A 27545-nucleotide genomic window follows, 5' to 3' on the forward strand; every position below is an offset into this window, starting at 1 on the left:
TCATTTTGAAATGGAAGGAGTATCAGACCACTGCAAATCTACCAAGACCTGGCCGTCCCTCTAAACTTTCAGCTCAGACAAGGAGAAGACTGATCAGAGATGCAGCCAAGAGGCCCATGATCACTCTGGATGAACTGCAGAGAACTACAGCTGAGGTGGGAGAGTCTGTCCATAGGACAACAATCAGTCGTACACTGCACAAATCTGGCCTTTATGGAAGAGTGGCAAGAAGAAAGCCATTTCTCAAAGATATCCATAAAAAGTCTTGTCTAAAGTTTGCCACAAGCCACCTGGGAGACACACCAAACATGTGGAAGAAGGTGCTCTGGTCAGATGAAACCAAAATCCAACTTTTTGCACACAATGCAAAACGATATGTTTGGCATAAAAGCAACACAGCTCATCACCCTCAACACACCATCCCCACTGTCAAACATGGTGGTGGCAGCATCATGGTTTGGGCCTGCTTTTCTTCAGCAGGGACAGGGAAGATGGTTAAAATTGAGGGGAAGATGGATGCAGCCAAATACAGGACCATTCTGGATGAAAACCTGTTGGAGTCTGCAAAAGACCTGAAACTGGGACGGAGATTTATCTTCCAACAAGACAATGATCCCAAACATACAGCAAAATCTGCAAAGGAATGGTTCACAAATAAACGTATCCAGGTGTTAGAATGGCCAAGTCAAAGTCCAGACCTGAATCCAATCGAGAATCTGTGGAAAGAGCTGAAAACTGCTGTTCACAAACGCTCTCCATCCAACCTCACTGAGCTCGAGCTGTTTTGCAAGGAAGAATGGGCAAGAATTTCAGTCTCTCGATGTGCAAAACTGATAGAGACATACCCCAAGCGACTTGCAGCTGTAATCGCAGCAAAAGGTGGCTCTACAAAGTTCTAACGCAAGGGGGCCAAATAATTTTGCATGCCCCACTTTTCATTTTTTTATTAGTTAAAAAAGTTTCAAAAATCCAATAGATTTCGTTCCACTTCACAATTGTGTCCCACTTGTTGGTGATTCTTCACAAAAAATAAAAATTTTATATCTTTATGTTTGAAGCCTGAAATGTGGCAAAAGGTTGAAAAGTTCAGGGGGGCCGAATACTTTCACAAGGCACTGTATGTCCTGTGGTCTGATGAGACCAAGATAAACTTATTTGCTATAGATGATGTCAAGCGTGTGTGGTGGCAACCAGGTGAGGAGTACAAAGAAGAGTGTGTCTTGCTTGATCAAGCATGGTGGTGGGAGTTTCATGGTCTGGGGCTGCATGAGTGCTGCCAGCATTGGGGAGCTACAGTTCATTGAGGGAACCATGAATGTCAACATGTACTGTGACATACTGAAGCAGAGCATGATCTCCTCCCTTCGGAGACTGGGCCGCAGGGCAGTATTTCAACATAATGACCCCAAACACACCTCCAAAATGACCACTGCCTTGCTAAAGAAGCTGAGGGTAAAGGTGATGGACTGGCCAAGCATGTCTCCAGACCCAAACCCTATTGAGCATCTGTGGGGCATCCTCAAATGGAAGGTGGAGGAGCGCAAGGTCTCTAACATCCACCAGCTCCGTGATGTCGTCACGGAGGAGTGGAAGAGGACTCCAGGGGCAACCTGTGAAGCTCTGGTGAACTCCATGCCCAAGAGGGTTAAGTCAGTGCTGGAAAATAATGGTGGCCACACAAAATATTGACACTTTGGGCCCAATTTGGACATTTTCACTTAGGGGTGTACTCACTTTTGTTGCCAGCGGTTCAGATATTAATGGCTGTGTGTTGAGTTATTTTGAGGGGACAGCAAATGTACACTGTTATACAAGCTGTACACTCACTAATTTACTTTGTAGACAAATGTAATTTCTTCAGTGTTGTCACATTAAAAGGTATAATAAATTTTATATATATATATATATATATATACACACACACACTATATATATATATATATATTACACATACACACACACACACACATATATACACATACATACATATATACATGCATACATACACACACACACACACACACATATTGTAGGGACTCACTTCAAGTGTAGAGCTTTAGGACACTGTCACTTGCGTTGTCTTCATTTAAGGGCTGGTTTTGCCCATTTGTATTTAAAAGAAAGCTCAGCAAACACAGTAAATTCTAATTCTAATCCAATAGGATTAAAGAAAAATTAAACCTTGATGGGTTTTACTTCATCTTTGTTCCCCTGCAAAGTAAAAGCATAATGGGCTAGTGTGCATCGCATACTAGCCAATTATGTGCCACTTACCCGCAAATGAAGCTCGCGGTGTCCCCACTGGTGGCCCTATCCATCTTCTGCCCTCTTCCTTCTGGGGCCATGGAATCCAGCTCTGTGACTGTCCGGAGCCGCATGCGGGAGCCATCAGTCAGGGGACATACGAGAAAAGAAATGGCACGGAGATCCATTTCTTCACAGCGCATGCGCCGATGACATCATTGGCACAGTGTACAGGAAATATCTCCTAAACAGTACACATTTAGGAGATATTTGCACTACCTATAGGTAAGCCTATGTGGGTTTACAACCACTTTAACTCTAATTCAATATGTTGTGCACACCTATATTCAAGGTTCTATGGAACCCTATGGGTTCCTCCAGAGGTTGCTAGGGGTTTCCTGAGCAATGAGCAATTTCTGTCTCTTCGATAAGTTCCCTTTGACACCATTGATCTTTTTAGCGGTCTCTAAGGGGGTAATTTTTCCCAAGGGCCACAAGTGTAAGGAGAATTATTCCCACCGACCATCACACTAATGTATCATGAGTTGTAGATATAGTCATTTTTAGCAGGGGTTCCCTGAAACCAGAATTTTTTTTCAAGGGTTCCTCTGTGTTGAAAAAGTTGAGAAAGTCTGGGCCAGATAAAAAAAAGTCTTTGCTTGCAGTGTTTGTTTTCTGTTTTGTCTATTTGGACCACTAGATGGCATAGACACACCTAAAGTGCAGAGGAAAAGCAGAGGCTCTGCTGTTGAGCAGCAGATGGCAGTTCTTTGCAGAGCTTGCATCCCAAGATCTCACCACCCAGGAAAGCTTTGTCTTTCATAAGTGTGACCAACTTAGGGCTTAAAGTGTAATGCCCCGTACACACGAGCGGACTTTTCAACATCCAAAGTCCGAAGGACCGAGTCCGTCAGACTATCCGATCGTGTGTGGGCTGCAACGGACTTTTGATTCGCCAAAGTCTGACGGACTTTAGAAATGAAGCATGCTTCAAATTTTCCCGACGGAACTCCGCCGGACCCGGTCCCCTACGAAAACTCCGCTCGTGTGTATGCTACTCCGACGGACTAAAACCGACGCTAGGGCAGCTATTGGCTACTGGCTATGAACTTCCTTATTCGAGTCCAGTCGTACGTCATCACGTTCGAATCCGTCGGAGTTTAGTGTGATTGTGTGTGGCCAAGTCCGTTCGGCCGAAAAGTCTGTCAGAACTCCGTTGGAATTCCAGCAGAACTCCGACGGAACTCCTCTGGAAGTCTGTCGGACTTAAGTCCGCTCGTGTGTACGGGGCATAAGTCCACCCTGACACTAAAATCCCTGCATCTACAGACATCCATGATCCAACACTAACCTTTCTAGCCCTGTAAAGAAGAAATCGGTATACATACCTTTTTTGAAGCGGATCCAATCCGGTCTCAAGAGGCAGAAGCTCTGCAGAGAAGACAGTCGACACAGCTGTGAAATAAAATGGGGAGTGAAGTCACCCATAGACTTATTATGGGGCTTCCATTGTCGGATGTGTTCTCTGCACCCACCTCTACAGCAAACAGCCGACAGCTCAGCGTGGGATCGGGTCGGATCAGCTTCAGAAAAGGAATGTTTACCGATTTCTTCTTTACAGGGTTAGATAGGTTAGTGTTAGATCGTGGGTGTCTATAGATGCAAAGATTTTAGTTTTGGGGTGGGCTTCTACTTTAAATACCCCATCTTTTGTTTCAGAAATGCTTTTCTTCCAATACAAAGTAAACAGTAGTGCAAAATCGGCTCTGAAGGCCTGAAGAAGCTCAGAAGACAACTCCGAAGCATCTTAAATGCATGCGGAAAGCACTTTCTAGCATGCTACCTTTGCCTGTCAAGTCAAAGCCTTTTATTGGCAATAAAACTGGTCACATATCCACTGAGGAAGACATTTTTTATAATTGCAGCTTACCAAGTCTTTGAGGTGATGGCTGCATTTGTTTCCTTTCCTAGGCTTTCTTTCTCCCGTTTTCTTTTATAAAAAGCTTTATTGTCTTTAGAACATACTTAAAGCGGAGTTCCACCCAAAAATGGAACTTCCACTTTTCAGAATCCCCCCCCCCCCTCCAGTGTCACATTTGGGACTTTTCAGGGGGGAGGGGAGAGCAGATACCTGTATAATCCAGGTATTTTCTCCCACTTCCAGGCATAGATAGCCCCAGTATCCACAGATATCTATCCCATATCCGGCGCCTCCTCCTTTCCCCCGCTGTCTTCTAAGCCCTTTTACACACGGTCGGAGATTTCCGGCGGAATGTTTCCGATCGGACCGTTTTGACGGATATTCCGACTGTGTGTGGTCTGCATCGGACTGTTATGTCCGATCGGAGCATTTTGTCGGAAAATTTTACTGGCAAGTTGGAAAAGTTGGTCCGTCGGATACTCCGACGGACCAACTTTTCCAACTTGCCAGTAAAATTTTCCGACAAAATGCTCCGATCGGACATACTCCGATCATGTGTAGCCTACTTAAGAGACACACAGGTCCCACAAGACAGCAGGGACCAGTGGGATCGTGCAGCGCAACTCGCGCATGCGCAGTAGGGAACCAGGCTGTGAAGCCGCAATGCTTCACTTCCTGATTCCCTTACCAAAAATGGTGTCGCCTCCACCCGAGAGCCAAGGGACAGATTGGCTTCGGGTGATGACATCGCGGGCGCCGACACTGCGGGCGCCCTGGACAGGAAAGTGTCCATATTTTAAAAGTCAGCGGCTGCAGTATTTGTAGCTGCTGACTTTAAAAAAATATATAAAGCCCTATAAAGCAGAACTCCGCTTTAACAGAGACAGTGAAATGACAATTACAAAACATACAGTATGCAAGCACGTATGGGGACTGCAAACATATAATTGTCGTAGATACGTATGTAGCACTAACCCCCGAAGGAGCTGCTGGTTAGATTTGGGCTTACCGTTACCTTCTTCTCTCCACACTTCACGTCTAGGGGTGTCCCGTGGTAAATGGCCCAGTAACTCGAGAGACTCACAACAGATCCACTTGAATGGATTTTATTTGCAAAACGTAGACAATGAACAGTCTCTTAAATTGGGATCATAGGGTTGGAAAGGAAGTTCAGGTACTCTTAGTGTCAAAGTCAAATGTTGAAGAACTTGCTTACTTTGACTGCATCCAGAGAATAGCCATTCGCAACTGGATGTTCACTCAAGTTGGACAGTCCTTCTATCACAAGGCCTAGCAGCCAACAAGGTGCTTACTCAGGAACAAGTCTCTGCCACAGACTTTGTTGTAGAACATGTAGGGAAACTAAACTTGAAGAACACTCGTAGGATACCTGGATCTTTCAGCCAGCTTGGCAATATCCACGAGACTGGATTCTCTTGGGTACTTCAGCCCTTCCAGACTCTTACCAACCCGTACATGGTCTTCTTCTGGAGAGTCCTCCCCTGGAATGCTTGAAGTCACTGAGTCTCTCCCAAACCGGAGACGGCACCCAACCACCTCAGATTCCTCCTTTAGTTTCCTTGCCTCGGGGCTAGCCAACCCCGAGACATCAATATTAGGTGGATCCGCACCCCAGGCCATAGCCTTCCTGGGGGCTGGTCAGGAGGACCAGGACCATGAAGTCAGTACATCCTTCTGGACTGGAACCCCGAACCACGTGACACCCGCATCTTAAATACCCTCTCCCAGAAAGCACAGCAAGAGCACCACTCCCACTGGGCAGGCTCCGAGAGAGAGTAACTTAAGCACCCAACCAGACCATAGTTCCATACCTGCCAGGAAAGACAGTGCCCCCTGTGGTCAGGCGGAACATCCCATAGTCCAGTCAGACTGATGCTGAAGTCCTAATTTAGACAATTGTACCCAAATCAAACTGCAGTTTAGGTATAACCTTAACTTTGAAAAACGCATAGCGCGTGCTCTTCAGGAGCCGCCGCTACACGTACAACAAAGAGAATATGCGAATCCAGAACTTCACAATATCACAGAAAAGAAAATCTATACTTCATCTGATTAGAGTATTGACTTTAAGGTTTGCCTGAAATACCGGGCCAAAGAAATTGCAATTCTGCGGTAGGAATATAGATAAACCACAAAAACAAAAAGTGTAAACTTATTTTCCTCATAACCAGGCCGTGTTCTAGGGGTCTAAAAGGTTTACACATTGATTAAAAGGAAATACAAAGCTAAAAAGGAAAGAAAAGCAGAAGAGAAGAAAACAAAAGAAAGATCTAGTAAAAGGTAGAAAAAGAGGGGGAAAAAAAAAGGATAAAGATAAAGAGGTCTCAGGGACCAGTGGATTAGGGTCATCAGATTGACATGAGAGGGTTATCAAAGCACAATGGCTGAGCATGGGAAACCCAAGGCTGCCAGACTCAGGAACTTTTTTGGCTTTTTTGGGCATTTGATTGCCTCGAAACCCAGAATTGGGGATTTCCAGGCTCTCACTATGGTAAGTTGCACTTTGGTTGTTGCAAAAAGTTGCAACACTAGTTGGCGCTCTGCTCGGATCAACTCATCAATAGGTTTACAAAGAAGAGCTTTATACGGATTTCTTTTGAAAGCTGAATGAGTGTGCGGAGAAGCGCATAAATCCAAACCTATAGTTTGCACACCTTAGGGCAGGACCACCATCACATCTCTGGGATAAAAGCAACCATGGAAGAAGGTCGATGGATAAAAGATGGAACAAAACAAGCCAAGCAAGCTGGCGTATAATACCCTCTGTACAGAATTATATATGCATTTTCTAGAAAAAGTACATTCTTAAGGCCCATACACACGATCAGACTTTTTGACAACAAACATGCAAATTAGCTGTTTTGGAGCAACATCCAACCGTGTGTGCGCTCCATCAGACAAACTTTTTTGGTTTTCATCAGACTTTTGTTGGCTGTGCGAACGGACAAAAGTCCAATGGAGCAAAGTCTGATTGTGTGTACAATAAACCACAGGACTTTTGTACAATGTACAAACAGGCATGCTCAGAACCAATACAAAAGATCAGCCAACAATACAGAAGTTGACCAAAGGTGGCGGTAAAGAGCAGAAAAACTACGGGATTTGGTGAAAGTTGGCTGAAAAAGTCCTGCCCTGTGTATGCAATACAAGTTCAGGGCCGACGCCCTTTGTACAAAAATCCACAGGAAAGTTTGTACAAAGTCCGATCGTGTGTATGAGGCTTTAGAGATCTTGGATATTGCATAATCTGTTAATCTGCTGGATTCAACCCCATCCCTTAAGTCTCATACACACGATCGGACTCTGTACAAACTTTCCCGTGGATTTTTGTACAAAGGGCATCGGCCGAGAACTTGTATTGCATACACACGGCAGGACTTTTTCAGCCAACTTTCACCAAATCATGTGGTTTTTCTGCTCTTTACCGCCACCTTTGATCATCTTCTGTATTGTCGTCTGATCTTTTGCATTGGTACTAAGCATGTGTGTTTGTACTTTGTACAAAAGTCCTATGGTTTTCTGTACACACGATAAGACTTTGCTCCATCGGACTTTTGTCCGTTCGCACAGCAAACAAAAGTCCGATGAAAGCAGAAAAAGTTTGTCCGATGGAGCGTACACACGGTCGGATGTTGCTCCAAAACAGCTAATTTGCATGTTTGTTGTCAAAAAGTCCGATCGTGTGTACGGGCCTCAACTCACTCTCCGATTGGTGACGGAAGGACCACAATGGAGTTTTTTTTAGAAGATACAATGGAGGAGTATATCCAGGACTGTGAAATGTGGGCAGGTTCTACAGATACTCTCAAATGGCGTTAGTACATAAGGGGGGGACTGGGATTTAAGGAATTGTGAACCAAAATGGTGGATTTGCATATATACAAAGGAGTTGCGCTAAATATATTAATGCACACTAATTCAACCAAAGTTATAAATGTGCTGAAAAAATTGAAATGATTAGAATCGTGACAATATGATATCAAATAACTATGCTAATTAGTGAAATATATGATATTGAACAATCGAGAAAAAACATATATCATGAACTTATTAACTCATGTGACTGAAAGAAAAATCCATACATAATAGTGATCACGTCAATTAATGTGAAAAACCTATAAAGAAAATGTCCATATGGAAATCTGTGATTTTTTAACAATGGTGTAGCACCCAATCTTCCACACAAACTGACATGTGAAGAACCTCCACCACAAAAAACACTCTGCCGCTTACCGGAGCAAGGTGGTCCCTTACTACAGGGGGCCACACTACGCAGATGGCTGTAACCCCAGCCCGGGATATTTCTGGCACACAAGGAACTCCTCAGCCTCAATGGAACGGTCTACAGATGAGCAACCACAACTAAGTAGCTGACTGACCCGCAAAGGATTCCCCAAAAAATAGATAAAAACTTGCATGGCGCAAGAAACCCTTTTAAATTTATTAAGCATGAAAGACAAATGAACACTTACAAATACGAAGATAACTTCAGCATAAATGCGAGCTGGCCGGCCTCGCTAACAGCCCGTGGCTTTCGGGACTATGTGTGCAGCGGTGACGTCAGTACATCGCTCCTCCTCCCTACGCGTTTCGTCATCAATAGGACGTCATCACGGGTTGCATATATAAGTAATGCTCCCGCAATGGAATCTCATGGAATGACCTACAGTGCATCAAACATCAGTAACCTGGTGGAAGTAAGAAGGCAATGGATGTGTGTAAACCTATGCTCAGTCCAACAAGCAAACTGTTCAGGATTCTTGAGCCCCGGCGAGAACAGCAGACAATGCAGAAAGCGTAAAAAAAAAAGGTAAATAGGGCAAGATTAGACCCCGCCGAAAACGTAACCGAGTCCCAGAGTCAAAGGGTATGAAGCAGGGTTGGGCCCAGGGTTTATGGGTGGGAAGCAGGAGGGAGCCATGGCAAGGAAGATAAGGGTGTAGGATAGGAGTCAACAAAATCCATAGTGGCCCAAAGCAGCAGATTGTGTGTCTTATGGAGGTGGGACAGAGGAGCAACGTGGGCCTGCCAAATAATAAGCCTGACGGCTGGGGACTGAGAGGTCACCGTTAATCTTACAGGTAAATAAAATTTGTTTTGTGGTTCTAGGCCTTGAGGACCCCCAAATGAATTGTAGGACTCTGCGTTGGTGAATACGGAGGATTGGAGTCTTTTTTCTGTTTATATCTGGTGATTCAGCCAGCAAGTCTGTTTTTCACAAGCTTTCCAACAGAATACATCAGTTTACATGAACCCAACACTGGCAGGGGTGATTAAAATGATCCGCTTTTATTTTTTCATGCAAAACCTTTATCTCCAAAGGGAAAAAAAACTGCTGTAACTGATTATAAAGTGTGAGCTGGAGTTGGGCTTCAATTGTCAAGCCTGGTACACACTAGGGTTGCAAGAATAACTTTTTTTTACAAGCGAATACCAATACTTTCGGTCAAGTACTCGCCAATATCGAATACCGAAAACTTTGTTGTGCGATTTGAGCCCATCAGTGGCGGTTGGGGCTCCATTTTTTGGGGGGTGGCAAACAAACCAAATATTAATTTGCTACTGTCACACAACTGGGTGGGCAAAGAGCGCAGTGCTCTGCGTCCTGAGCCCACCCTTTTTGAAAAAAAAAATGCGTTTGAAAAACCGCTGCGTAAATAAAGTGTGACATAAAATATATTGCAACAGCTGCCATTTTATTCTTTATGGTCTCTGCTAAAAATATATATAAAACGTTTGAGGGTTCCATGTAGTTTTCTAGCAAAAAATGCTGATTTTAACTTGTAAGCAACAAGTCTCAGAAAAAAGCTCAGTTTTTAAGTGGTTACACTGACCTCATTTACAGACCAAAGTTCATCCCTTTGATCTCTAAAAGAACCGAATGATACAATGTTTCTTTTTATCTCTCAGCGCTGAGCAGTGTTCTGATAAACTTCGCCGGCTGCTTTTTTTTTTTTTGACAGCTGTGAGCAGAGAACCGCTGTGCACTTGTTACATAAATCGTGGAAATGCTGGATTAAGATCGTGAGGAGGGTTGAATCGAGATCGTGATTTTTTTTTTTCTTAAGGATTAATCGTACAGCTCTACCACACCCCAGCTCCTACTTGCTTACCAGGACTTAAATTACATTTCCCTGGGCCCCATCATGTCAAAAGAGGGGCCCAGGAGGTGGGAGCAGAGGATAGAGACTTTTTTTTCCATTTAGACGGATTAAGCCGGTGCAGCTGTTCCGCTGCACCTCGGGAGGGCCCTGTCAGTAAGGCTGTGTGGGGCCCCATGATTTCTAACAGCAGCCCTGCCCACTGTTCTTAGCTGCATAGGGAGGTCAGAGAGCTGGGGGAGGAGAAACAGCAGCACCTTGGCTCTGCAGGATGGGGGGAGGAGGCGTCTCAGGACATGTCTAATCATTGGAGGAGAGCAGGCTGATTTCCCAGCACAGCAAAGAAAACTGACCACCTCCCAAGCTCTCTGACCTCCTTATGCACCTAAGAACAGTGGGCAGGGGTGCTGTTAGAAATCATGGGGCCCCATACAGACAGGGCCCTCCCAACTCTTCCACCCCATGAGGTGCAGCGGTACAGCTGCACTGACTATCCTAAAAGTCTATCCTCTGCTCCCACCTCCTGGGCCCCTCTGTTGACATGATGGGGCCCAGGGGAATGTTATTTTTAATCCTGGTAAGCCAGTAGGATCAGGGGTGTGGTAGAGCGCCACTGTGCTTCTGCGCCTAGTGTGGTCAGTTTATAATAGGAACGTAGAAGGACTGGCAGGAAGCAATACAAAAAGAACAGGAGAATTTTTCATACAAGTACATGGTTCAGCAGACACACATCAGGAATATGAAATGTTGGGATTATATATTCTTTCACATAATGATGAGGGGGGGAAAGAAGCAGGAAGGGTAAAACATAATGAGCTGAAACTTTAGCTTTAAATTTGAGAACAGCTTCGCTTTACAAGTCGCTTGGCGAGTACAGGGTTGGAATGAAGTGACAGGACGTTCTCTTCGTGCTGTTTTTGTGAACTTTGATCTTCGTGTTCTCCTTCCCCCCCCCCCCACCATGGAGAACCTGACTCCATCTCCACTTATCAGGCCTACACTCGGCAGTATCTTTTCTATCCATTCCCCGTCTCATCTTTCTGCCCGTATCGTTTTACCAGTCACTCTGCTCACTAAATGTATGCCGCTTTCCTCGGCAGAGGCCAGAGAGATGACAATAGGCAGGTCACTGGGTGAGCGACGGACTACAACAGGTGAGATCAGGCTACTGCTCGCCAGCTGGCGTGGAACTACAAGTCCCAGCATTACAACCACTGGGTGTTCGGGGCTTGTTCCTAGTCCAAAAAAAAACAACTGGACCTGTTCAGGTCACTAAATTGCAATACAGTCACAAACTTAAAGAGGAACTGCAGTCTGCTCACCTCATTTGTAATAAAAGCATCTTTGCCATTCTGAAGCTTCCCTCCAACCACTTTGCATATTGTTTTATATATTCTGTGATTCTGTACTTGTTAAATATCCTGCAGAAATCTCCCTCCACTGAGTCTGGCTGCAGACATTTTCATACCTCCCAACATTTTGAGATGGGAATGAGGGATCACATGCGGTTTCGAGCACCGCTCCTATGTGAACCCAGGCAGAAGTCACTATGGCAAGCCTGGGTTCATACAGGAGCATTGTGGGAAACTGCATGTGATTCGGACAGGAATCACACCCCATTCCTTGTTAAATCACATGCGACTCTTTGCAGTGCGATATGAGCCCATTCATTTTGTATGGGCTTAAATTACACCATCCACACGAAAGTATATTGTTTTTTTTTTTTTTTTTAGGTATCAGAGCACTTGCACCAGTAAAAGTACTGCATTGCATACTAGCCCATTATGTGGCACTTACCTGCAAATGAACACCATGTCGTCCCCGCTGGTGGCTGCATCCATCTTCGCCCCTCTTCCTTCCGGGGGCCACGGACTCCAGCTCTGTGACTGGCCGGAGCCATGTGATGTCACTCCCGCACATGCGAGCAGGAGCAGTCAGTCACAGTACTTGCAAGTGAAGAAACGGCACAGAAGGTCGCTTCTTCACAGCGCATGCGCCAATGACGTTGGCGCAAGCGTATATGGTAAATATCTCCTAAACCAAGCAGGTTTAGGAGATATTTACAGTGCCTACAGGTAAGCTTTATTATAGACTTACCTGTAGGTACAAGTGGTGTAACTAGGTTTACAACCACTTTAAGCAAGCCATAGACCAGGGATATGCAATTAGCAGACCTCCAGCTGTTGCAAAACTATAAGTCCCATCATGCTTCTGCCTTTGGGTGTCATGCTTGTGGCTGTCAAAGTCTTGCTATGCCTCATGGGAGTTGTAGTTCTGCAACAGCTGGAGGTCCACTAATTGCATATCCCTGCCATAGATGGTTAAAATCTTAGCCGGTGCAGCAGAGATCTGTCTAGATTCCAGACCATGTATGGGCAAGCTGAATGTACCCAAGTTGGATCAATCGATCAACTTGGGTAAAACCAGCCTGTTGGATTTTACATGCAATTATTGCTAGCGACTGTTAAAACCGCTAGCAATAATCACGGTGCTCTCCCTACGGGGACAGCTTACCCTGCTGCGAGAATACAATGGCTCCACTGGAGGGATTCCCCCATCAACAGTGAATGTGTTGATAGGGGAATCAAGTGATTTTCTTGCAGGATTTTCTTGCGCATTGCAAGAAACAAAACTGCTCTGGCCAGCCTTAGGCTTTTACAGTTTAGAAGAATGGCACAAGCTGTATGTCTATGCCACTCTTTGCTAATTTCCAAGCAGATATAGAAATAAATAATGTTTTTTTTCTTTTTTTGTGCTGTAGGAGTTGTATTTGGGTGGGGTTATTTGTGGGAAATGTTTTGTGAGGTTTTGTTGTATGATTAAAAATGTAATAAAAATGATGATTTGATTAAAAAAATAAAATAATTCAGGAATTTGGATTAAAAAAAAATAAAAATTCTAGGAATTCAGCTCCTTTGTAAAAAATGAAGGCACACTAAGTCCAGCGAGGTGCATGACGCCTCCTAAGCATAGCTCTAATATTTATATCTGACAGCTTTAAAAAACTCCCAGAAGACACCTATGGCTGGGAGGGTGATGCTGATCCCTCTAAGCTTTGCATCTTGATCAAGAGAGTCGCTGTAGCTGTTATGCCAACCTCTCCCCTTCTCCTGCCCAATCACAGAAGCCTTGGTATTATGTGAACACATTCACAAAATACAAAGGCTTCTCTGAATGGGCAGCAGCGAAAAGGGGCGGGCATAGCTGCTCTGTGTGTCTTTCCCCTCTTTCACAGCACCAAGTGTGTCCTGGCAGAGCAATAAACCCGTCAGATATAAATAATAAAGATAACTCCAGGGGGCTTCATGTAGCTCCTAAAACTTAACTCATAGTGTGCCTTTACTTTTGGCTGAATTCATGGAATTTAGCTTTAAGTATCTGTTGCTAGACAGAGTTGAAATTCTTTAAGGCCCCCTTCACACCATAGTAAATCATTTTGAATGAGCAACACAGCAAAAACTGTCCCAAAGCACATTTTTTTAACACCTAAAAAAACGCAGTTTGTGTGTTGTGGTGCACATGTCTCTCAGCTGTACGAAGAGGATTTTAAATGATCAAGACTTTATAAACCAGTGGTCTCCATTTATAGACCAGTGGCTTATCTTTATCAAGCCCTTGGGGCACCATCCCCCCACTGACACCAACAATGGGGCATAATTTCTGCCACTGACACCAACAATGGGCTATTATTCCTCCCACTGACACCAATGGTGGGGCAATATTCCTTACACTGACACCAACAATGGGGCACTATTTCTCCCACAAGAAACAACTTTGGGACGCTATTCCTCCCCCTAATACCCAAGGTGGGGTCTTGTTTGCTCTTACTGACGCCAAGACATTTTCTTCTCTAACTGGCCAGAGTCCGGCCCCTCTAAAGTCTGAAGGACAGTAAACCGTCTCTTTGTTTAGAAAGTTTGGAGACCCATGTTATAGACCATCAGTGGGTGGTATAAGTACATTAGCTGTGTATAAATCCAACTTACCGAAAGCTTTTAAAGGCTCTATGAGCTTTAAGGTGAACGGCCGTCCCTTTTCCAGCTCTTTCAGCATCTTGGCAACTTCGTAATGGCGTGATCCCACAATTTTCTTCCCGTTTATACATTCTATGTGGTCCCCAACGCTGATAACTTTCACTGTGTCAATGACACTGTCTTCTTTAATTCGCTAGAGGAAGAAAAATACAATAAATAAGATCACAAGTCATGTTTTTTGAGGAACATTCCTTATTAGTGAACAACCAAATAGGTGGAGTGTCTACAATCTTGGGGTAGTTTGCCAGGATTGTAAATGTAGCTAGGTCATTTAGATTTGGATTTTCTTGCACATTGAATATTTGTAATTTCCTGCAGGTCGCCAGGTTTGTGGCTCTGATGACTTTTATTTAAAGTTGCAGGCTCCGGGGCTGTAATCCACATGTAGGGCTCCCTACACCAAATAAGTACTATATAGTTGTGGCCAAGCCCCCCTCCTAGTAATTGGGATGCATCAGAATTGCAACCGCCTCCTTCCAGAAAAGAAAGAAATGTCGGCAACACGATTGCTTCTTCTTACAAATCTTTATTTGACACCAACAGCAATGCTACATCTATAGTTATAACGCGTTTCGTCCAGAGCCTTCCTTATGCTGGGAGTCACATCACGCAACTCCAGCCAGTCACAGAGCCAGAGTCCGAGGCCTCCAGAAGGAAGACAGACTAACATAGATGCGGCCTCCAGTGGGGACCACGCGGCCATCGTTTGCAGGTAAGTGTCACTTAATGTGCTAGTATGCAATGCATACTACCACATTATGCTTTTACTTTGCAGGGAACAAAAAAGGAAGTAAAACCCATCAAGGTTTACTTCCTCTTTAAAATTCAGGGTTAAAAATCTGAGATGTCCCTCTGAGAAAGACACATGATCCTGTGTCAACACGTGTTGGGCAGGGGCATAGACAGTGATGGCACCCAAACCCTGTGAGGAGTGAGTGGCTTGAGGAGCGGGGTGTCTTGGCGGCTCACACAAACAGACGGAATGATTACATTAGATTCTACTGCATGTTATAGCCTGGTGTGCTGGTATTACCAGAAAAACGTGAGTACCTCATACATGTTATTTTTAATAAAGTCATTGGATTTTAAAAGGATTTAAGCACTATTGAGATTATTTTTACACATATACTACCTGGATATTCAATGGATCTGTGATTGCGGAGTGAGGAGCCCATACTTATATTGATTCCCATATTGGGAAAGCATAGGACATCTTGGCCCTAGCCCGGGAGAGACAAACAGGCTTTTTTGTTACCAAGCTTAATTTCAAGGTCGCATTCTCCAAGGTGAGAGTCCATTCACAAGGGGGAACACCTGGTGTTAAATATAACATTATTGAGCACCTTAAAGAGTGTGAAGGGAGCAGCTTACACACAGTGACTGGCAGATGGGATTTTTATCATGGATATAAGTGGACTTATATAAGTGCAGGGGCGGACTGACCATTTGGCCACTCAGGCACTGCCCGAGGGCCCTGGGCCACTAGGGGGCCCCATCAGGGTTGCCAGCCTCAGTAAAACCAGGGACAGTATGTCAAAATCTGTGTTTTTTTTACATCTGTCTCTGAAATGTCCCTTACCGACATACTTTTGGTCTAAAAATCCAAAGATTATAGCTGCCCCACCTCTCCAGTACCTTCTCAGCCAATAGAAACATGTATGTGTATACTGTGTGTACATGTATGTACATGTATGTGTATACTGTGTGTACATGTCTGTGTATACTGTGTGTACATGTATGTGTATACTGTGTGATTGTATACTGTGTGGCCCCATAATCTTTGACTGCCTGGGGGCCCCATAATCTCCTATTGCCCAGGGGCCCCATGAGTTGTCACTCCGCCCCTGTATAAGTGGACCTATATAAGTGGACCATTGATCTTTACATGTTTGATTTAACACTGGAAAAACACACTTTTAGATTTTTCCATCCCTTTTGGGATAATGAATTTTAACTGATGACAAGTTTTGCTGTTGAAATGTATTTAGGAGCGCAGCACAATTGTAATAATATATAATCCTCTTTGTTTGCTAATGATATTTGCTCCTGTCTCTGTGTTTTATAAAAAAAAGTATTGCTTATACCGGTTTTTAGTGCGCTGCTCGGCGCTCACGTCACCTGCTGCTTCTCTCCTCCTCTCATCCCAGCTGACATCAGTGGGGGGGAATGTTGGCCCCACCTGCTGCATCTGTCAGACAGGGAGAGGAGAGAACCGGCGGGTCACGTGAGCGCTGATCGGTGCACTGAAAACAGTTATAAACAGTTATAAACAGCATTTTGTTTAATTAAACACAGACACAGGAGCAAATATCATTTGCAAACAAAGTGTGGATTAACAACCACTTTAAATTGTGTTTTAGATATTTGCCTGGCCTTCAGCTTTGATACCTATACAGTTTACGCAGAATCTTAGGAAATTATTTTAGAGCCAGGGAGAGAGGGAAAGTGTGAAGCACGGATCTCTTAGAATAATCTTAGCAGGAATTCCTAACACTCATTTCACGGGGGAATTTATAGAGTGTGAATACCCACACAGCATTACTGTAATGGCAGAAAATCGTCTGTGATATTAAATGAGCATATTGTTCATAGGGAATCTGTACTGAAATAAATAAGAAGGGCTCGTTTTCACTGCTGTGGATTGTCTACGATCTGGAAAGAAACAGCCTGTAAAAGTCTGCAGCATTGAATTCAATGGTATCACCTCCATCTACGCACTTCTAGCAGTTGGAGTTCTACAAAATGCAACCTGCTGCTTGTTTCATGAGCGGTTCAGAAAACGAATACTAAATGGTTTACAATAGACCAGAAGGTGGAACATATGCAAACCATAAGTAAAACAATTCAACCCAAGCATATGATGAAAAATAGTCATGTCAGAACAATGACAGCTTAAAGCAGAGGTCCACCCTAAAGTGGTCCTTCCGCTCATTGGAACCCTCCCCCCCTCCGGCGCCACAATTGACACCTTTCAGGGGGGAGGGGGGTGCAGGTATCTGTACAGTACAGGTATCTGCACCCATTTCCGGCGTAGATTCTGCAGACGGTACGCCCCTTTCCGCAGAATCTACGCCCCTTTCCGAAGGTCCCCCCGCTGCCTGCTGGGAAACACATGGATCCCAGAGACAGCGGGGACCATCCTTATTGCGCAGCGCGACTCGTGCATGCGCAGTAGGGAACCGGCAAATGAAGCCGAAAGGCTCCACTTCCTGATTCCCATACCCAAGATGGCGGCGGCAGCACCTGAGAGACGATTGAGAGATCGGCTTCGGGTGCCGACATCGCGGGCGCGCTGGGCGGGTAAGTGTCATTATTTTAAAAGTCAGCAGCTGCAGTATTTGTAGCTGCTGGCTTTTAAAAAAAAACAAAAAACGGCGGACTCCCGGCGGACTCCCGCTTTAACGTAGATGGAAACCCAATCACTAAAACCTCATTCAAACCTTATACCAATAAACCCTCAGATATATTATCTAAATCTAGATAAAGAAGGCCTGTGGATGTGGTATATCTGGATTTTGCAAAGGCATCTGATACAGTTCCCCATAAACATTTACTTTACAAACTGGAGTCTGTAGGCATGGACCAGAGGGTATGTACTTGGATAGAGAACTGCCTACAGGGGCGAGTCCAAAGGATGTTGATAAATAGCATGTACTCAGAATGGTCTGGAGTGGTAAGTGGGGTCCCGCAAGGATCTGTCCTGGGACCTATTCTGTTTAATGTATTCATAAATGACAGAGGTTGGTATAAATATCTCAATATTTGCTGATGATACAAAGCTAAGCAGGGCAATAACTTCACAACAAGATGTGTAAACCTTACAAGAAGACCTAAATAAAATAACGGGGTGGGCAACTACATGGCAAATGAAGTTCAAATGTTGAAAAATGTAAAGTAATGCATTTGGGTGCTAAAAAAAAAACTCAATGCAAGTTACTCGCTAGGGGGATGGAAAAAGATTTCAGGATGGAAAAAGATCTGGGGGTCCTAGTAGATGAGAGACTCAACAATGGCATGCAATGCCAAGCTGGTGCAAGCAAGGCCAAAAGAAAATTGGTGTGTATTAAAAAAGGGCATTTACTCCAGAGATAAAAAGCTCATTTTCACCACGATACAAGACTCTGGTCCGGCCGCATCTTGAGTATGCTGTCCGGTTCTGGGCACCAGTCTTCAAGAAGGATGTGCTGGAACTAGAAAGAGTTAAAAGAAGGGCAACAAAGCTAATAAAGGGACTAGAGGAACTCAGCTATGGGGAAAGACTACAAGCATTGAACTTCTTCTCTCTGGAGAAGAGATGCTTGAGAGGAGATTCGATAGCGATGTACAAATACCGTACTGGTGACCCTAGCATAGGGAAAAAAACTTTTCAGCGGTAGGGAGTTTTAAAATATATGCAACCATTCACTGAAATTGGAAGAAAAGAGGTTTAACCTCAAACTGCGTAGAAGGTTCATTACTGTTAGAGCGGTAAGGATGTGGAATTCTCTTCCATAAGCAGTGGTATCAGCATGGAGCATTGGTAGTTTAAGAAAACTACTAGATGGGCATCTTAACGATCACAACCTTCAGGTATATGTGATCTACTATTGACATAAACACACACACACACCACAGGTTGGACTGGTGTCTTTATTCAACCTTACCAACTATGTAACTATGTAACCCAGAAAATAAATTGTCGCTAATACAACGTCAACACATTGCATTAAAAAATTCCATAGATAAAGTCCATAAATAAGCATGGTATATCCCACACCATAAAATGTGATCTTATTTCTGAGGCTGGGTTCACATTTAATTAAGGATGCGGCTCACAGCAGGGATCCGGTGTGTCCCTCTTCAACGTTTTCAGAAACGAATCAAGCCCAAATTTTTGCCTGAATTCGAGCCGAAAAAGATGTAAGTTATACGGTAGGCAAGTGGTAAGTTGAATTTGTATGCAAGTTGAAACAGGTACATTTTTTAAGTGTAACTCCAGCCAAAAGAAATGTTTTAAGTTTTTTGGATAGTATTGGGAAGGGTTAACACCCCTGTAAGGCTTGTTTTGCTGTCTGTATCCCTGTTCAGAAGATGTCACCTCACTTTCTTCCCCGTGGCAATTGGATTTTTACATTTTTGGGTTGTCGTGGAATTTATGATAAAGCTTTAGTGGAGACAATTTTTATCATGATAACGTACAGGAGAGAATTTCCCTTCCTAGTGGTAGATTTCTCTCACTTCCTGTTTTCCTCCATTTGTAAAAAAGTATGAATCAGATGTACACTGTTACCAAAAGTATTGTGCCACCTGCCTTTACACACACATGAACTTTAATAGCATCCTAGTCTTGTAGGGTTCAATATTGAGCTGGCACACCCTTTGTAACTATAACAGCTTCAACTCTTCTGGGAAGGCTGTCCACAAGGTTTAGGAGTTCATTCCTAAACCTTGTGGACGGCCTTCCCAGAAGAGTTGAAGCTGTTATAGCTGCAAAGGGTGGGCCAACTCAATATTGAGCCCTACAGACTAAGACTGGGATGCCATTAACCACTTGCCACCCGCCATATAGCAATATGACGTCGGCAAAGTGGTTGCGATATCCTGACTGGACATCATATGAGGTCGCCAGGATATCAAGCCGCTGCGCGCGCCCATGTGGACACGCATCTCGACGATCATTGTTGCGGTGTGTCAGCCTGACACACCGCAACTCCAATCTAGGTAAAAAGTCTGACGTAAATTCTTTGCCATGTGATCAGTTGTGTCCAATCTCGGCTGATCACAGTGTAAACAGGAAGAGCCGTTGATCGGCTTTTCCTCACTCGCGTCTCTCAGACGCGAGAAGAGGAGAGCCGATTGGCTGCTCTTCTGGCGGGGGGGAGTCTGTGCTTCTTATCGCAGCCTCCCACCACCCCCCCACCGCCGAGGATGCCCACACTGGACCACCAGGGATGCCACCAGGACCACCAGAGATGCCCACCACTAGTCAACCATGGCCACAATGGATGCCAATCAGTGCCAAACAATGCCTGCCAATCAGTCAAGCTCATCAGTACCATCCATTAGTATACATCCGTGCCGCCTATCATTGCCGCCTATCAGTGCCCCATATTAGTGCCGCCTTATCAATGCCCGTCAGTGCAGTCCCATCAGTGAATGAGAAATTGTACTTATTTACAAAGTTTTGTAACAGAAACAAAAAGAAAAAAACTTTTTTGTTTTCAAAATTTTTGGACTTTTTTTATTTGTTTAGCAGAAAATAAAAACCGCAGAGGTGATCAAATACCACCAAAAGAAAGTTCTATTTGTGGGAACAAAATTATAAAAATGTAGCTTTGGTACAATGTAGCATGACCAAGCAATTGTCATTCAAAGTGCGACAGCGCTGAAAGCTGAAAATTGGTCTGGGCGGGAAGGTGTGTAAGTGCCCTGTATTGAAGCGGTTAAAGTTCATGTGCGTGTAAAAGCAGGCATCCCAATACTATTGGTAATATAGTGTATGTAACTCGAGGACTGCCTGTATGTATATGAGCACTACGTTGTTTGTGTTCATTTGTATTCAAATAGCAACCGGATTGGACTTTACTTTGACTTTATGTTGACTGAACAGAATTTTCGTCATTGATTGACTATAATAAAATGTTGCGGTGGTTGAAAGGACGCTTGGAGGAAGTGATACGGGGAAATTGCGCTGAGCAGTCTGTTAACACCCACCTAGCCGACAATGACAGATGTGTCACAAGACCTGAATAGCAACGCAGGGCACAAACTCACCTGTGGACAGATAGGCTCTGGCTTCCTTTGTTAATGCCGATTTATTATCCCTGAGATCCTGTTAATGTTTCTATAATTTATTAATGATGATGTAGTACAACAATCTTTCACAGCTGCAAACATATGTAACGACAATGTATGGCACTCCCATGCTGACAACGTGAATATACATGGAGCATGTTGTGTCATACACCTGCCTCCAAGCTGAACTCCAAAAAAAAAGCCTGGAGCCCACACTGCAAGGGTTCACTGCTGGTTTATGTCTAGGGGACCTGGTAAGGCACTTTAATTAACTCAATCTTCTGCATCTGCTAGCTCCGGTCCATGCGGTCTCTTTCCCTCAAGCTTTGGCAGGGTAAGGTCCTCTGATAGTACATACAGCAACAGCCCCAACCTATAATTAAGGCTGTTATTGGCGGGAGCCGCCAATAACGGCCTTAACAGCAAGGAGCACTTGGAAGGGCGACGCATGTCAAACAAAAATAAAAAATTCCCAGCTTAACTCACCAGCCAGCCTGCAAACCGAATTATCCTGTATGCGTTAAAAACTAAAACTAATGTCGCGTACACACAACCGGACTTTGACGGACTAGGTCCGATGGGCTTTCGTCGGAGGTCTGACTTTCTGAATGAACGGACTTGACCACACACAACCAGACTAAGCCCCTGTACACACGGTCGGAGATTTCCACAACCAAATCCGTCGGATTTTGCCCGTCGGATTTTGTCCGTCGGATCTTGTCCGAAACTGTTGCATACACACGGTCGGACTAAGTTGTCGAAAAATCCGATCATTCAGAACGTGATCACGTAATTTCGTTACGATGGGACTACGTTCAGGCTAGTAGCCAATAACTTTGATGTAGGAATTTGATCTGAGCATGCGTGGCACTTGGTCCGATCAAAATTCTCTACACATGATCGGAGTATGTCCGATCGGCCCAGTTGGTCGGGAAATATTTCCAACATGTTGGAAAATTGGGTCCGACGGATATTCTGACGGAATCAGTCCGATGCATACCACACACAGTCGGAATATCCGGCGACACGGTCCGATAGGACACATTCCGACAGATTCTCCGACCGTGTGTACAAGGGCTAAGTCCATTCCTTCTGAACGTGATGACGTAACCGGGACTAAACAAGGAAGTTCAATAGCCAGTAGCCAATAGCTGCTCTTGCGTCGTATCTGTTCCATCGGAACGGTTTTCCCGATTTTTTAGTCCATCGGATAGATTTGAATCATGTTTTATTTCTAGGTCCATCTGACCAACTGGGGAAAAAAAAGTCTACTGGAGCCCACACACGATTGAACTGTCTGACGGATTCCGGTCCACTGGACCAAGTCTGCCGGAAAGTCCGATCATGTGTACGCAGCATAAGGGGATTTACAGTGCCTTGAAAAAGAATTCATACCCCTTAATATTTTCCACATTTTGTCATGTTACAACCAAAAACATAAATGTATTTTATTGGGATTTTATGTGATAGAACAACACCAAGAGGCACATAATTGTGAAGTGGAAGGAAAATGATAAATGGTTTTCAAATGCTTTTACAAATAAATATGTCAAAGGTGTAGCATGCATTTGTATTCAGCCCCCTTTACTCCAATACCCCTAACTAAAATCCCGTGGAACCAATTGTCTTCAGAAGTCACCTAATTGGTGTAGCACCCTGCTGTTTAGGCAGGATTGCTAGTAAGTTTGCCAAGTATAGTTGCCTTGGCCAATTGATAGGAGATCAATTGATTCCACCCTAATTCTCTCTTTTGTCACTAGATGGCCTGGTATTCCGGTGGCATTAGATAAAACAAGGACAGATTAGGAATAGATAGGGTGTCTCAGCCAATGGGCAGGGATCTTCTTGGGTGCCTTGGCTTGCTGGGATAGCCTATTTGGGTTAGCTCAGGTGATCAGGGTTCTGTGACACTTGGACAGCTGTCTGGGTGCACGGGGGTTGTATTGCCTGGTCTGGTAGGCCAGACTAAGGCCTATCCTGGGCACATCTGGCTGCTAGGCTGTCTTAGGGCCTATCCAAAAGCAAGAGAGCAGCGCAGGGTTGGGACTGCGACTTGCAGTCCAACCAAAAGCAATGGTTCTGCCGGCTGGAGAACCAGTTGTGGTTGAAGGTAGAGGGGAAGCTGTGGCCACTAAGGGACCATCCACCTTGTTCCCCGGGACCACTGTGAGTAGCTCCACCTGAACACTGAACTTTTACCTTCTCCATCAACTCATTCCCACACAATTATTTTGTATCATTTGCTCTTCCCTTTTAGATTGTAAACTCTCACAAACAAGCCCCTCCTAACCCTCTTGTCTTGCATTGTGTTATAAAGCTGGCCATACATGGTTAGATTTTTGTTTGTATGTAGGAAAATCATTCATTACAATATCCTTTATTGCTACCATTGAGTCAACTAATATTGTTGAAAAGCTCGTACTTTCGTAACTTAATGTGGATATGATCCCATTAACCATTGGAACAGTGGTCACTATACTGCAGCCCAGGGGCCAGATGTGGCCCTTTGCTTGCTTTCATTTGGCCCTTGGGGCACCATTTCATCCACTGAACCAAAGATGGGGCACAATTCCTCCCATTGACACCAAAGATAGGGCATAGTTCCTTCCAATGACACCAACGAAGGGGCACAATTCCTCCCACTGACACCAAAGATAGGACACAATTCCTACCAATGACACCAACGATGGGGCACAGTTCCTCCCAATGACACCATCGATGGGGCACAGTTCCCCCCAATGACACTGACGATGGGGCACAGTTCCTCCCAATGACACCGATGATGGGGCACAGTTCCCCCCAATGACACCAATGATGGGGCACAGTTCCCCCCAATGACACCAACGATGGGGCACAGTTCCTCTCAATGACACTAAGGAAGGAGCAGCATATGCTCAGACAAGAACGGGACAACATTCCTTTCCCAAAACTCCAGAAACTGCTCTCATCAGTTCCCAGATGTTTACAGAGTGTTGTTATAAGAAGAGGGGATGCTACACCGTAGTAAACACAATTGCTGGACCTGCAGGCTGCAGATTCGTCCATCCTTGGTTGTCCCTCTGTATGCACCAGTATTAAAGCAAAGCTCCATCCAAAAGGGGAAACTCTGCTTATCTGCCCTCCCCCTCAGCATCTTTCGGGGGGGGGGGGGGTAACGGGTAACCTTCCCCACTTCTGGGAGACCTGGCTGCAGCGAGGATCCCGGAACTTTGGCCCCCTCCTCCTTCCCCCGCCTCCGGGCCATTCAGAAAGCGCAGTGCACTTAAAGTGGTTGTAAACCCTAAAAAAAACAAAAAAACTGCAAGACAAAGGCATAATGAGCTAGTATGCATAGCATAGCATACTAGCTCATTATGAATTACTTACCTGAGAGTGAAGCCCTCGCAGCCGTCCTCGTTCACCGCTCCGGCGGCCGACATCACTCCCGGGGGTTACTTCTGGGTATTGAGGCTCCGGTGATGTGATTGGCCGGAGCCGCAATGACATCACTCCAGCGAGCGGGAGCCACCAATAACGGCACAGTCTAACTGAAGCAAATACAGAGGATATCTCCTAATCCGTGCATGTTTAGGAGATATCCAGAGTAGCTACAAGTAAGCCCAATTATAGGCTTCCCTGTAGTATAAAGTGGTTGTAGAGGGTTTTCAACCACTTTAACTGCAATGGAACCATTCTAATCGGTGTGACTTAAGTCGCTCTGACTTAGAAAAAGGTTCCTGCACTACTTTTGGTGCGACTTCAGCGTGACTTGCATTGACTTCTGTTAAAGAAGTTGTAAGCTGCGTTGAAGTCGCACTGGGATGTCGGATTTAAAGTTGTGCAAAAGTCAGTGTGAACCAGGCTTAGTGCTCTGGATTAAGACAAGTACACGCTATAGAGGGATATGCTTTGTTCCTATTTCATGTTTGAGGTTTACAACCACTTTAAACCAAAAAAAAGGATTTGGCTATATATAACATTAGATATTAGACATGGACGCAATCAAAAAATTTATTTCGTTTTGTTCCGCTTCGTGTGAAAAAAAAAAATTGTATTTTGTAATTCGTGTACAAAATTCAATTCGGATTCGTACGAAATACAAATTTTCGTTAGATTCGTAAACTTTTCATTAAAATAACGAAAGTTCGTTATGATGAGTTTATCATTATGAGGGGCTCCCACCATCCCTGTGCTGTGCTGACTTCCTCTGATTGGTGAACAAAACACCAGTCACGTGTCTGTTAATTTGAATCCCAAATTCCGAACTTCGTTAATGAAATTTCGTATTTCGTATGAAATTCGTAAGCATAGAAATTCCCATAGGGTTCCCACCATCCCTGTGCCGACTTCCTGGGGTTTTAACATTTAGGTTTGTTAACTTTTCGTTAATTACGAATTTTCGTTATGAATATGGATCCAAAACTCGTAAACGAAATTTCGTATTTCGTACGGAATTTGTATGCATAAAAATTTGTATTTCGGATTTGTACGAATGTACTAATTTCTGGAAATTCGGAAAAATTTTAGTTTCGCATGAAACTAATCGCACTTGTCTATTAGATATAGAAGTAGCATAATAATATTATATTATAAGATAGGCTCCTAATTCATCACTGTTTGCATGTAATCACACATGAAAGGGTGGAGTGGACAGGCAATGGTGGCGGCAGCACCTGAGAGCTAACGAAAACATCGGCTGGGGTGCCGACATCGCTGGATTCCAGGACAGGTAAGTGTCCTACTATTAAAAGTCAGCAGCTACAGTATGTGTAGTTGCTGACTTTTATATTTTTTTTGTGGGGGGGGGGGGGGGGGGGGATGCTCTACCTCATCTGTAAAAATGAATTATGTATTCAAAAAAGTTTTACTGTGCTAAAACTTTACTCCAACCTCTAAATTATTTATTTTGTTATGAAAAAAAGGGCTTAACCAAGCATTTTTGTTTATAAATTCTTCATGGGGTGCTTCACTGGTGCCTACATAATTTGTGCTGTAATGCGTCCTTTTACAGTTGGGCGATATGAGTGTTAGCACACGTTCACATTTGCATGGTTTTGCATGACTGTGGTTTGATTCAGATTTTGCAAGCAATGCTTGGCCGGGGTATAAAGGCTGAGAACGTGGTTGCCTGTAGCAGAGGTCAAGGGGAACACTCTGTTACAGGGATATGCAATTAGCGGACCTCCAGATGTTGCTAAACTACAAGTCCCATCATGCCTCTGGGTGTCATGCTTGTTGCTGTCAAAGTCTTGCTATGCCTCATGGGACTTGTAGTTCTGCAAAAGCTGGATTGCATATCCCTGCTCTGGGACATTGGCGTGGTGAAGGGTTTTAGATGCATCTTCATATGTCAGAGCTGGTTTAGCCCTTCCTCCTCTGGGCTGGCCGCTCAGCTGTCAGCAAATTGCCAGCTCTCTTCTCTCTCCACAGTTACCAGCTGTTCCTGATGATGCTCACCTGACCTGCCTATTTAAAGCCTTCCAGCTCATTTCTGCATTGCCTTCACGTTGGTCACATCACAAGGAACCATCTCCTGCTGTTTGTTTCAAGTCTGGCTTGCTGACATCCCTCCTGGCTTCTTATCCTGCTTGCAGTTACCGTATATACTCGAGTATAGGCCGACCCGAATATAAGCCGAGGCCCCCAATTTACCCCCAAAAAAACTGGCAAACTTATTGACTCGTGTATAAGCCGAGGGTGAGACATGCCTGTCCATCCCTGTGTGTGTGTCCGTCCATCCCTGTGTGTCCGTCCATCCCTGTGTGTCCGTCCATCCCTGTGTGTGTGTGTGTCCATCCATCCATCCATCCCTGTGTGTGTGTGTGTCCATCCATCCATCCCTGTGTGTGTGTGTGTCCATCCATCCATCCATCCCTGTGTGTGTGTGTCTCCATCCATCCATGCATCCCTGTGTGTGTGTGTCTCCATCCATCCATCCATCCCTGTGTGTGTGTGTATCCATCCATCCCTGTGTGTCTCCATCCATCCATCCCTGTGTGTGTGTGTCCGTGTGTGTGTGTGTGTGTGTGTGTGTGTGTGTGTGTGTGTGTGTGTGTGTGTGTGTGTGTGTGTCCAGCCTACCTGTGTCCCGAGCCTTTGTCCCGAGCCTCCGTCCCGTGCCTTGCCTCCTTGCCTCCGTCCCGTGCCGTGCCTTGCCTCCGTCCCGTGTCGTGCCTTGCCTCCGTCCCGTCCCGTGCCGTGCCGTGCCTTGCCTCCGTCCCGTGCCCTCTTCGTCGGCGCCTCGGCGGCCATTGTAAAATTCAAAAGCCGCGCCTCCGCCTTCGCCTGTGATAGGCGGAACACTGAATTTCCCAGCAGCCTGTGTTCCGCCTATCACGGACATCGTCTCATCCTCGTCCGTAGTACGAGGATGAGACGATGTCCGTGATAGGCGGAACACAGGCTGCTGGGAAATTCAGTGTTCCGCCTATCACAGGCGAAGGCGGAGCCGGAGGCGCGGCTTTTGAATTA

General features: G+C 44.8%; 1 protein-coding gene across 1 annotated transcript in view; it reads right to left on the reverse strand.

The window, feature by feature from the left end:
• The window catches only part of GIPC2 (GIPC PDZ domain containing family member 2), a 146145-nt gene that overhangs the window by 39530 nt on the left and 79070 nt on the right, over positions 1-27545 (reverse strand). The window contains exon 3 of the mRNA XM_077450402.1: positions 14274-14454. Within this exon, the coding sequence (XP_077306528.1) occupies positions 14274-14454 (181 nt within the window). The remainder of the gene's footprint in view (positions 1-14273; positions 14455-27545) is intronic.

This window comes from Lithobates pipiens, unplaced genomic scaffold, assembly GCF_037356315.1.
Source record: "Lithobates pipiens isolate NorthernLeopardFrog02 unplaced genomic scaffold, aLitPip1_a1.2 Scaffold_23, whole genome shotgun sequence".
Taxonomy (NCBI): Eukaryota; Metazoa; Chordata; class Amphibia; order Anura; family Ranidae; genus Lithobates; species Lithobates pipiens.